At 41.3% G+C, this 12,792-nt stretch overlaps 1 protein-coding gene across 1 annotated transcript in view; it reads left to right on the forward strand.

The window, feature by feature from the left end:
• Nucleotides 1-7,215: 7,215 nt before the first annotated feature.
• LOC311122462 (guanine nucleotide exchange factor VAV3-like) overlaps nucleotides 7,216-12,792 on the forward strand; it is a gene marked incomplete at its 3' end in the record, with an annotated part of 9,526 nt that continues 3,949 nt past the window's right edge. Inside the window, exons 1-4 of the mRNA XM_084196815.1 lie at nucleotides 7,216-7,282; nucleotides 9,403-9,489; nucleotides 9,604-9,689; nucleotides 12,140-12,272. Of these exons, the coding sequence (XP_084052941.1) occupies nucleotides 7,262-7,282; nucleotides 9,403-9,489; nucleotides 9,604-9,689; nucleotides 12,140-12,272 (327 nt within the window). The remainder of the gene's footprint in view (nucleotides 7,283-9,402; nucleotides 9,490-9,603; nucleotides 9,690-12,139; nucleotides 12,273-12,792) is intronic.

A 12,792-nucleotide genomic window follows, 5' to 3' on the forward strand; every position in this document is an offset into this window, starting at 1 on the left:
GATAAAGTCATGACACAATCTATATTTAAGCTAGTTACATTAACAGTAAACAAACTCAGGAAACAAAATGCGAATGGAGATCCAAATATCCAAAACATAGACTACAGCCTACTACAATGAGATGCAGCCACGTTTTGATATGGCACAATGCACTTCTGTCAATCAAATTCGTCCCACGTAATCAATTAAGCAATGCAGGCCTACCATAAACACGTTTCCAATACGTACAGTTCCATTTACAAACACGAAAACCAATACTCTAATGAGAAAACCGTAATAGAATGTATCTACATTTACATTTTAGTCATTTAGCAGACGCTGTTATCCAGAGCGACTTACAGGAGCAATTAGGGTTAAGTGCCTTGCTCAAGGGTACATCGACAGATTTTTCACCTAGTCGGCTCGGGTATTAGAACCAGCGACCTTTCGGTTACTGGCACAACGCTCTTAACCACTAAGCTACCTGCCGCCCTACTTCTATGATGAAACATACCGATATGTCATTTGGGTTCTTGCATTGGAATTATATTGAATTCTGCTTATATCAGACTATACCACAATAAACATAAAAGTTCTAATACTTTTGACCAAGAAGTTGGCGCGAAATCTCCGATGCACTCTACCAGCACCATGGACAGCGCCCTAAACACTAAAGCAAGATTTTGATAAAAACCAACCAGCTAGATCAGAAGGGTGGCAGCCTCCTTGATGCTCTGTGGAACTTCCTGAGTAATCGATCATTTCATTCTCCTTGAAATCTCCATGTAAGATCCCCCTCAAATGCCAGTTGGATTAGTTGAGCTTTCCTCGGGTGTAGCATGCTTCTTCTGTGCTGACTGAACACGTTTGTCACATCCAATGTCCCCATCAGTGGTCGCTGGTTTGAAACAATAAACTCAACAATGTAAACAATCGACGACACATATATGTGATTTCTTGCCAGCTGCACATCATTAACAAGTGTTGACACCTCAGTGTAGCACCTCCAACTAGTATTTCTTTCCACAGTGCAGTGATTGATTTACATTTACATTTAAGTCATTTAGCAGACACTCTTATCCAGAGCAACTTACAAATTGGTGCATTCAACTTAGGATAGGTAGTGGGACAACCACATCTCGATCACAGTAAGTACACTTCTTCAAACAAGCAGCTGTGAGCAAAGTCAGTGCAAGCAGGGACAACCACATCTCGATCACAATAAGTAAAATTTTTTAAACAAGTCAGTGCTAGCAGGTGAAATAAGTCAGGTGTTAGTTGCCTAGCGACTTCTCTGCATGCTTCCAGTTAGAATACCCAGCTTGGGTGAAGGCCTTGTCTGCGTTAGCATTGGAACCAACACTGAACTTTAGGACATGGGGAAACAAAATGCTGCATCTACTCAGTAACCGAGTATTCCAGCCACTCTCCTCCTATTTGTATTTGTATTTATTAGGGATCCCCATTTAGTTCTTGCCAAGGCAGCAGCTACTCTTCCTGGAGTTTATTATGGATCCCCATTAGTTCCTGCCAAGGCAGCAGCTACTCTTCCTCGGGTCCAAACACATTCCTGTGCTGTTTGTAACTACCCTGATAGGTTGACTAATAACCTGAACCAGGTTGCAGGCACTGGTTACAGTTTGAAGCTTTTTCTTGAGTGGGCAGCTTGATGAAAGCCAGTTAATATTGAAATCACCCAGAAAATATACCTCTCTGTTGATATCACATACATTATCAAGCATTTCACACATATTATCCAGATACTGACTGTTAGCACTTGGTGGTCTATAGCAGCTTCCCACCAGAATGGGCTTTAGGTAAGGCAGATGAACCTGTAGCCATATTACTTCAACAGTATTTAACATGAGATCCTCTCTAAGCTTTACAGGAATGTGGTTCTGAATATAAACAGCAACACCTCCAACATTGGCATTTCTGTCTTTTCTGTAGATTTTATAACCATTTATTGCTACCACTGGATCATCAAAGGTATTATCTAAGTGAGTTTCAGAGATAGTCAGAATATGAATGTCCTCTGTTACTAGCAAGTTATTGATTTCATGAACCTTGTTTCTTGTGGGCTATTTTTAGCACTTTTCTGGGAAGCTTGATTGTTTTTATTCCTTTACTGAGAAGCTTATCAGAAGTAGACTTGCTCGTGTTATTTATATTGGAGCTGATAGTGCAGGGTGAGCTGCACACAGTGGACTTCCTACTAGGGCACAACGCCTCAGTGCTAACAGTGTAACTCTGGTTCATAGGCACATGATTACTGCATACAATAGCTGTAGGATCAACAGAGGTATTCAGGGCAGTTAGGGGGACATACATTAAGATACTTTCATTGTGTCTGCCAACGCCCCGGTGATAACGTACATTTCATGCAGCATTATGACAACTCAGCGACACAATGGTAGGGATTAACTGAGCTGGTCTTGGGGGTCATTGATAAATCCTTGTCTCAATGCAGCCTTGAAATGTGTGGACAGAGTCCAGGAGCCAAGATGATTTGGATGGACTCCGTCATTCCTGTAGAGAATCTTCTGTTTCCAGAAGGTGTCGAAGTTATCTATAAAAGTGATTCCAACAGAGCTACAGTAATCTTTTAGCCAGGTGTGTAATGCCAGTAGCCTGCTGAATCTTTCACACACCGCGCTCCCAATGATGGTACCGGACCTGAAACAATTGGCCGCTTTTTTGGAATCTTTCATTGCTAGAATCAGTTCTTTTAAAATCCATTTTCAGAAGGTCCGAGCTAGCCCTCCTGATGTCGTTTGACCCCACATGGACTACGACAGCGTCAGCTCCCGACGTCTGTGGTAGAACGGTCGGAAGCAGCCCTGTAATGTCCTGTACTCCTGCTCCAGTAGAGCGCCCAAGCCAGCTGGAGGATCCATCGTGGATGATGACTGGGCCGGAGTCTGAGACAGCCTCACGGTCTGATGAGGGTGGGAGCTCTTAGGATCTGAACCCGAGGTAGAAGCCACCGGAGAGGGAGACAGATCTCAAATTGGAAGCCCCCAGGGAAGAAGACGCCGGAACCGCTGGATCCAGGGCGGCGAAGCTGTTTCCCGGTCTGTGTCCGGTCCGGGCCGGGCTTAACACCTCCAAGGAGGTTCCCGTTGCCAGAGGATGCTGTATTTTGTTATGAATCAGTTGCAATTAAATACAAGTTTTTGGACAGAAAACCTGCGGCTTGGGTCGGATTCTAGGCTTACCTGGGCTTGCTCCTCTGTTCCAAGATCATCAGGAACAGTCGGAGGTGGAGGGGGCTGTGGATCGAACCCACTACCCTGGCGTTACAAGGCGTCATGCTCTACCAATTAAGCTACAGAGAACCACCACTTTGGGAAAGACAATTTCTGATATCCATCGTGGCAGTGTCAGATTAGCTTGTTCGAGCTAGTTAAATAGGCTAAAGCTAATAACACTAACGCTTTTTACAGCTAGCTAAGAAGCTAACTGAACTCTGTAGTGGTGGGGTGTGAGGCAAAGCTGAGTGAAGCAGCTTCAATGGTACATTTGACCCCGCCCTTATAAATCAGGCTGAGGCGTATCGCGTTATTCAAATCAAATCAAGCTTTATTTATGCAGCAGATTTCAGACATGGAATGCAACGCAATGTTCTTTACAGGAAAACACACACAAAAAAAAGATCTAAATCAAAGCTGAAATATTTACTACACAACAAACATAAGATTAAAAAAAACACAAATTGAACAACTAAAAAGCACCCTAAGTAAAAGCAAAGCTAAAAAAATGTTGTTTTTTTTCTTTTAAATATGTCCACAGTTTCGGCCCCCCTCAGGATCTCTGGCTTTTCCAGAGGCTGAGGACATAGTAACTAAAGTATTATGCCTCTTGGTCCTGGGCTTTGGGATAGTTAAAAGGCCAGTGCCAGAGGACCTGAGGGACCTACTGGGTACATAACTTAAAAGCATGTCTGATATGTATTAGGGTGCACAATTGTAGATTGATTTAAAAACCAATAGAAGAATCTTAAAATGAATTCTAAAATTCACTGGCAGCTAGTGCAGAGACCTTAAAACTGGTGTAATGTGTGCTCTCTGTCTGGTCTTGGTCAGTACCCACGCTGCAGCATTCTCTATGTTTTGCGGTTGACCAGAGGCTTTCTTGGGTAGACCAGACAGGAGAGCATTACAGTAGTCAAGCCTGCTTGTAATAAAAGCATGGATGAGTCTCTCTGTATCAGCCTGAGAGAGAAACGGCCACACCTTGGCAATGTTCCTCAGTTGGTAAAAAGCTATGTTGGTCACATTCCTAATGTGTGATTCAAAATAACAGGTTTTTTAACTGGTGTTTTATATTTATTGCCTGTTTATTGCCCGTGCGGCTAGATTGTCTCTCTGTGCTTTGGCTCCAACAACACAGTGAGGGGAAAAAATTATTTGATCACCTGCTGATTTTGTACGTTTGCCCACTCACAAAGACATGATCAGTCTATAATTTTAATGGTAGGGTTATTTGAACAGTGAGAGACAGAATAACAACAAAAATATACAGAAAAACGCATGTCAAAAATGTTATAAATTGATTTGCATTTTAATGGGGGAAATAAGTATTTGACCCCTCTGCAAAACATGATTTAGTACAAAACCCTTGTTGGCAATCACAGAGGTCAGACGTTTCTTGTAGTTGGCCATCAGGTTTGCACACATCTCAGGAGGGATTTTGTCCCACTCATCTTTGCAGATCTTCTCCAAGTCATTAAGGTTTCGCGGCTGACGTTTGGCAACTCGAACCTTCAGCTCCCTCTACAGATTTTCTATGGGATTAAGGTCTGGAAACTGGCTAGGCCACTCCAGGACCTTAATGTGCTTCTTCTTGAGCCACTCCTTTGTTGCCTTGGCTGTGTGTTTTGGGTCATTGTCATGCTGGAATACCCATCCACGACCCATTTTCAATGCCCTGGCTGAGGGAAGGAGGTTCTCACCCAAGATTTGACGGTACATGGCCCCGTCCATCGTCCCTTTGATGCGGTGAAGTTGTCCTGAGTTGAGTTGATGCCAAAGAGCTCGATTTTGGTCTCATCTGACCACAACACTTTCACCCAGTTTTCCTCTGAATCATTCAGATGTTCATTGGCAAACTTCAGACGGGCCTGTATATGTGCTTTCTTGAGCAGGGGAACCTTGCGGGCGCTGCAGGATTTCAGTCCTTCACGGCGTAGTGTGTTACCAATTGTTTTCTTGGTGACTATGGTCCCAGCTGCCTTGAGGCCATTGACAAGATCCTCCCGTGTAGTTTTGGGCTGATTCCTCACCGTTCTCATGATCATTGCAACTCCACGAGGTGAGATCTTGCATGGAGCCCCAGGCCAAGGGAGATTGACAGTTATTTTGTGTTTCTTCCATTTGCGAATAATCGCACCAACTGTTGTCACCTTCTCACCAAGCTGCTTGGCGATGGTCTTGTAGCCCATTCCAGTCTTGTGGGCTACAATCTTGTCCCTGACATCCTTGGAGAGCTCTTTGGTCTTGGCCATGGTGGAGAGTTTGGAATCTGATTGATTGATAGCTTCTGTGGACAGGTGTCTTTTATACAGGTAACAAGCTGCGATTAGGATCACGCCCTTTAAGAGTGTGCTCCTAATCTCAGCTCGTTACCTGTATAAAAGACACCTGGGAGCCAGAAATCTTTCTGATTGAGAGGGGGTCAAATACTTATTTCCCTCATTAAAATGCAAATCAATTTATAAAATTTTTGACATGCGTTTTTCTGGATTTATTTGTTGTTATTCTGTCTCTCACTGTTCAAATAAACCTACCATTAAAATTATAGACTGATCATGTCTTTTGTCAGTGGGCAAATGTACAAAATCAGCAGGGGATCAACTACTTTTTTTCCCTCACTGTAAGTACCTCGGTCTTGTCTTGATTTAGCTGGAGAAAGTTGTAAGCCATCCAAGTATTTAAATCACTAATACAGTCTAATCATTTATCCGTGGAGCTAAAGTCCTCTCGTGACACAGAAATGTAAAGTTGTGTATCATCTGTGTAGCAGTGATTCTAAAAACGCTGCAAAGGGGTAACATATATAAACTGAACAGTACAGTATTCACTTAGCCTACCACAGATGAGAAGTGTTCTTTCCCGCTTTTTATGGAAGCCCAGAGGAGTTTTACCTAACCATCCCAGTGGCTTTCCATAGCCCCCCATACACATACCACGACGTGCTCTGTCCATTGTGCCGACACAGTGCAGCGGAGATTCACATTTTTGCGCCAACCTGTCACTTAATCATTTCAAATCGAATCAAATTTGATTTGCAACATGCGCCGAATACAACAGGTGTAGACCTTACAGTGAAATGCTTACTTACAAGCCCTTAACCAACAATGCAGTTTTAAGAAAATAAGTGTTAAGTAAAAAATAGATAGGTAAAAAATTAAAATAACAAATAATTAAAGAGCAGCAGTAAAATAAAATAACAGGAGGGAGGCTATATACAGGGAGTACCGGTACAGAGTTGAACTTTTTTGCTGTGTTTATATAAGGACATAAAACTAATACTGAGGGGCACAACTTTCATCTGAGGGGGCTAATCCCCCTTTTCCCCTTGTGGAGCCGGGCCCCATTAGTGATCACTTTGTTTGGTTGTCCTTGTTTATCTCTCTAACCTTGAGGTATTAAATGAAATAAACATCTCCTCATAAACGTCAACCAACGCAACATCACCTGATAAACGCAGCCCATTTCTAGCATGGTAGAACCCTGGTTAACACTGTGGGTCTATGATGTTGAGAGAGAAGGTCTAATGGCGCCCTGTCATCTCTGTTTTTCCCACTCCTGTCAGGGCTTCTATCAGGGCTTCTGTCAGGGCTCCTGTCAGGGCTTCTGTCATGGCTTCTGTCATGGCTTCTGTCAGGGCTTCTGTCATGGCTTCTGTCAGGGCTCCTGTCAGGGCTTCTGTCATGGATTCTGTCATGGCTTCTGTCAGGGCTTCTGTCAGGGCTCCTGTCAGGGCTTCTGTCAGGGCTCCTATCATGGCTTCTGTCAGGGCTCCTGTCAGGGCTTCTGTCATGGCTTCTGTCATGGCTTCTGTCAGGGCTTCTGTCAGGGCTCCTGTCAGGGCTTCTGTCAGGGCTCCTATCATGGCTTCTGTCAGGGCTCTGTGTAGCTAATTAGCTAGCTGGTGAAAACAGAGAATAAAGACTGTCTGAAGACTAGACACTCACTTATTGTACTTGTGTTGTGTTTTGATCCAACAACAGGAATTAGTGAAACACACTCACGACGCGGCTGACAAGAGCAATTTGCGGATGGCCCTGGATGCCATAAAGGTAAGAGTTGGAGGAAGCCCTCGCAACACACCAGGAAGTGGGAGAGTAACTGGGGTGCCAGTTCTGTGTATGATGTTTTTACTCTATTCAGCTGAACCACACACACACACACACACGCACACGCACACGCACACAAACACAAACACACACGTGAGGAGATTGGCACACAGGTTTTGCAGGCACACACACACAGACGCACAGGCAAACACACCTGCTAAACTTGCAACATTAGTGAGTAGCCTGCATCTAGTTATCTCAGTCTTCAGGTTATGCATTAGTGACTCAAGCTACATCCTCAGAGACTCAAACAGTCTCTATTTACTGTATGTAGTTAGTTATGTATTTATTACTGTATATAGTTAGTTATGTATTTATTACTGTATATAGTTAGTTATGTATTTATTACTGTATATAGTTAGTTATGTATTTATTACTGTATATAGTTAGTTATGTATTTATTACTGTATGTAGTTAGTTATGTATTTATTACTGTATATAGTTAGTTATGTATTTATTACTGTATATAGTTAGTTATGTATTTATTACTGTATATAGTTAGTTATGTATTTATTACTGTATATAGTTAGTTATGTATTTATTACTGTATATAGTTAGTTATGTATTTATTACTGTATATAGTTAGTTATGTATTTATTACTGTATATAGTTAGTTATGCATTTATTACTGTATATAGTTAGTTATGTATTTATTACTGTATATAGTTAGTTATGTATTTATTACTGTATATATTTCTCTGCTGTCTCCTGACATATTTAGCTCCCTGCTGTACACATGATCACTTTTTATCTCCTACTGAGATCTGCTCGTAATGATGCCTCTGCCAGCCTGCTCGCTGTTTTAGTACCGAACCATACACCTACAGCCTGCATACACACTGATAACAACCTACAAACATACCTGCCACCAACTCATGTAAATACTAGGAAGTTGTTCTCTTTGGGTTAGAAATTGCCTAGAGGTGACACTATGGGAGGCTGCCCATCTCTCTTTGACAAAATATGTATTGTGCATCAATTACTTATTTAATTCAATGTTTCTTATGAAATCTACACTTTAAAAAAAGATGTTGTCTCTCTTGAGTCTTGACGTGCAGGGTGTTGAAGATAGCAGGAAAGAACGGGTACCAGGAAAGAACGGGTACAAGGAAATAACAGATAGCAGAAAATAACAGGTAGCAGGAAAAAAAAACGGCAGCAGGAAAGAACAGATAGCAGGAAAGTACTTGAAGTGAGTCACGTCGGGGATAAAAGTGCACATTTACTCTGAGGGGGTCTGCAATGATTTTAAATTGGCTAAATGATCCACTTGACATTAATTGGGGGGAATCAAGCTAATGTGGTTAATGTTCCTGGAGTGTTTCTTTTCACCACGGCGACGAGGTGGTTTTCAGCGCTGATTATCTCAGGCCTTAAGACAGACGGGATTTTAAACAGTGCTACTTGAACCAGGCTCTCACTTTGTGTTGATTGGAAGATTTACACAATGTTGCAAAGTCATTCATCATGTTGCTCAGAGAGAGAGAGAGAGAGAAAAGTCCTCAAGAATATGTTAACATTGCAGGAGGTACGATTTACATCATTACGTTGTAGTTACTGTTGCTCGACTCTAGTAAAGAACTAATGAAGAAACAGCAGTTAGATTCATAGTCCTGGAAGACCAGTCCACCACTGTGACCTATGACCTAGGCTACTGTATGGAAGAGCGTTACAAAACACTCATTTGTTGTGACCCCGTCTCATATAGTCTATGTCAAAATGCACCCATCTTGAATGTATAGTCTGTGTCAAAATGCAACCATCTTGAATGTATAGTCTATGTCAAAATGCACCCATCTTGAATGTATAGTCTATGTCACAATGCACCCATCTTGAATGTATAGTCTATGTCACAATGCACCCATCTTGAATGTATAGTCTATGTCAAAATGCACCCATCTTGAATGTATAGTCTATGTCACAATGCACCCATCTTGAATGTATAGTCTATGTCACAATGCACCCATCTTGAATGTATAGTCTATGTCAAAATGCAACCATCTTGAATGTCAACTCTTGATGTTTGTTGTTTTGTCTTCTCTGTGTTGTGTTGGGTGCTGTAGGATCTGGCTCAGTACATCAACGAAGTGAAGAGAGACAACGAGACCCTGAGAGACATAGCCCAGTATCAGAAATCCATTGAAAACCTTGTAAGCAACTCATATTGATAAGAAAGCCATTGTGAAGGATAGCTGGGTTTGAAGTGTGACCTCTCTCTTTCATTCCCCCCCCCCGTCTCTCTCTGTCTTCTCCCCACTTTTCAGAATCAGTCTCTTAGTATGTATGGCCGACCAAAAGGAGACGGAGAGGTCCGCATTGCCTCAGTGGACAAACGTGGCAAACAGGACCGGTGAGATGTCTGTCTGGTGTGTGTGTGTGTGTGTGTGTGTGTGTGTGTGTGTGTGTGTGTGTGTGTGTGTGTGTGTGTGTGTGTGTGTGTGTGTGTGTGTGTGTGTGTGTGTGTGTGTGTGTGTGTGTGTGTGTGTGTGTGTGTGTGTGTGTGTGTGTGTGTGTGTGTGTGTGTGTGTGTGTGTGTGTCTGTCTGGAACATCAAGTATTTTTCTAGGACTTGCATCTGCTGAGTGTTCATAATGCTTTATGGATGCAGTTATAAATTAGATGTTTATTAGAAGCTATTCTAGTGCATTATGCATAACTCGTCGGGCATTAGAAATGCTCTTATGATAGCATGGTGAGGAGGGTTTTCATGGGAACCAAATGGTCTGATAATAGCATGGTGAAGAGGGTTTTCATGGGAACCAAATGGTCTGATAATAGCATGGTGAGGAGGGTTTTCATGGGAACCAAATGGTCTGATAATAGCATGGTGAAGAGGGTTTTCATGGGAACCAAATGGTCTGATAATAGCATGGTGAGGAGGGTTTTCATGGGAACCAAATGGTCTGATAATAGCATGGTGAAGAGGGTTTTCATGGGAACCAAATGGTCTGATAATAGCATTGTGAAGAGGGTTTTCATGGGAACCAAATGGTCTGATAATAGCATGGTGAAGAGGGTTTTCATGGGAACCAAATGGTCTGATAATAGCATTGTGAAGAGGGTTTTCATGGGAACCAAATGGTCTGATAATAGCATGGTGAAGAGGGTTTTCATGGGAACCAAATGGTCTGATAATAGCATGGTGAAGAGGGTTTTCATGGGAACCAAATGGTCTGATAATAGCATGGTGAAGAGGGTTTTCATGGGAACCAAATGGTCTGATAATAGCATGGTGAGGAGGGTTTTCATGGGAACCAAATGGTCTGATAATAGCATGGTGAGGAGGGTTTTCATGGGAACCAAATGGTCTGATAATAGCATGGTGAAGAGGGTTTTCATGGGAACCAAATGGTCTGATAATAGCATGGTGAGGAGGGTTTTCATGGGAACCAAATGGTCTGATAATAGCATGGTGAAGAGGGTTTTCATGGGAACCAAATGGTCTGATAATAGCATGGTGAAGAGGGTTTTCATGGGAACCAAATGGTCTGATAATAGCATTGTGAGGAGGGTTTTCATGGGAACCAAATGGTCTGATAATAGCATGGTGAAGAGGGTTTTCTTGGGAACCAAATGGTCTGATAATAGCATTGTGAAGAGGGTTTTCATGGGAACCAAATGGTCTGATAATAGCATTGTGAGGAGGGTTTTCATGGGAACCAAATGGTCTGATAATAGCATTGTGAGGAGGGTTTTCATGGGAACCAAATGGTCTGATAATAGCATGGTGAAGAGGGTTTTCATGGGAACCAAATGGTCTGATAATAGCATTGTGAAGAGGGTTTTCATGGGAACCAAATGGTCTGATAATAGCATTGTGAGGAGGGTTTTCATGGGAACCAAATGGTCTGATAATAGCATTGTGAAGAGGGTTTTCATGGGAACCAAATGGTCTGATAATAGCATGGTGAAGAGGGTTTTCATGGGAACCAAATGGTCTGATAATAGCATGGTGAAGAGGGTTTTCATGGGAACCAAATGGTCTTCTTTCTATCTCCAGGTCAATGCTAAGAAATCAGATGTTGTTTCATTTGGCCCCACCTTGCTAGAACCCAATGTAAAGGCTATGGCCAGAAACCTTGGTGTCTTCTTTGACCCTGACCTAAACCTCGAGCTGCATGTAAAGAAGGTTGTCCAGTCCTGTTTTTATCATCTAACAAAAATAGTCAAGTATTTTATTTCAGTCACTGATCAGGCTTGCAGATTCAGTGCCTTTTTTTAAAGCACTGCTGAAGACACACTTTTATAAAGGTGCTTTTAATGTATGATTTTAATTAGCTATCTGGTTTCATTCTCCTTTCTCCTGTTTGTTTCTCTGTTAGTACTTTTATTTGATAATTTTATGATGTGAAGCTCTTTATACAAAGAAAGTTATTGTTATTATTATTATTAGTAGTAGTATTATTATTATTGTTATTATTATTAGTATTATTATTGTTATTCTTGTTATTATTATTATTATTATTATTGTTATTATTGGTATTATTATTATTATTATTATTGGTGTTGTTATTATTGTTATTATTGTTGTGGTTGTTATTATTATTGTTGTTATTGTTATTATTATTGATGTTATTATTATTATTGTTATTATTAGTAGTATTGGTATTATTATAATTATAATTATTGTTGCTATTATTATTTTATTGTTATTATTGTATTATTACTATTATTATTGTTATTATTGTTATTGCTGTTATTATTATTATCTCACCTGACGAAGACTGTAAAGCACTTGGAAACAGCAATATTCTGTCAGTCCTTTATTTTCTTTCTATCTCTGTGTCTTTTCCCTGTCAGGCACATCTTCCTGTTCGATGCTGCTGTGTTCGTCTGTAAGAGGAGAGGAGACAACTACGAGATGAAGGAGATGATCGACCTGCACCACTTCAAGATCACCAACAACCCCACATCAGACAAGGAGACCAGAAAGGTGTGTGTGTGTGCATTCATAAAAGAGTTCACATAATACAATCATAGTTTTATCATTCTTCAATTATTCACACTTTAATTATTATGTTGACTTTAAGGGATTTCTTTGTTGCAGCGGTACTGTACGGGAGGGGGCATGCTAAACTTTTATTTAGGAATGTAACTTTTAGGAAGTGTTTCACTAAAAGCGACTCAGACACGTATTCAGATTGCCACATTCATTCATAATCAGATAATGCGTTGGTTTGAGGGATAGATCATCTTGTCTTTTCTCCAGATGGTGTTGGTACACACACACAAAAACACCATCTGGAGAGAAAAACACACACAAAAACACACACACAAGACACACACACACACACACATACAGACACACACACACACATACAGACACACACATACACACACACACACACACACACACAAATACACACACACACACACACAAATACACACACACACACAAATACACACACACACAAAACACACACATACACACAAACACACACACAAACGCACGC

This window comes from Coregonus lavaretus (assembly GCF_964263955.1).
Source record: "Coregonus lavaretus genome assembly, contig: HAP1_SCAFFOLD_7787, whole genome shotgun sequence".
NCBI classification, from domain to species: Eukaryota; Metazoa; Chordata; class Actinopteri; order Salmoniformes; family Salmonidae; genus Coregonus; species Coregonus lavaretus.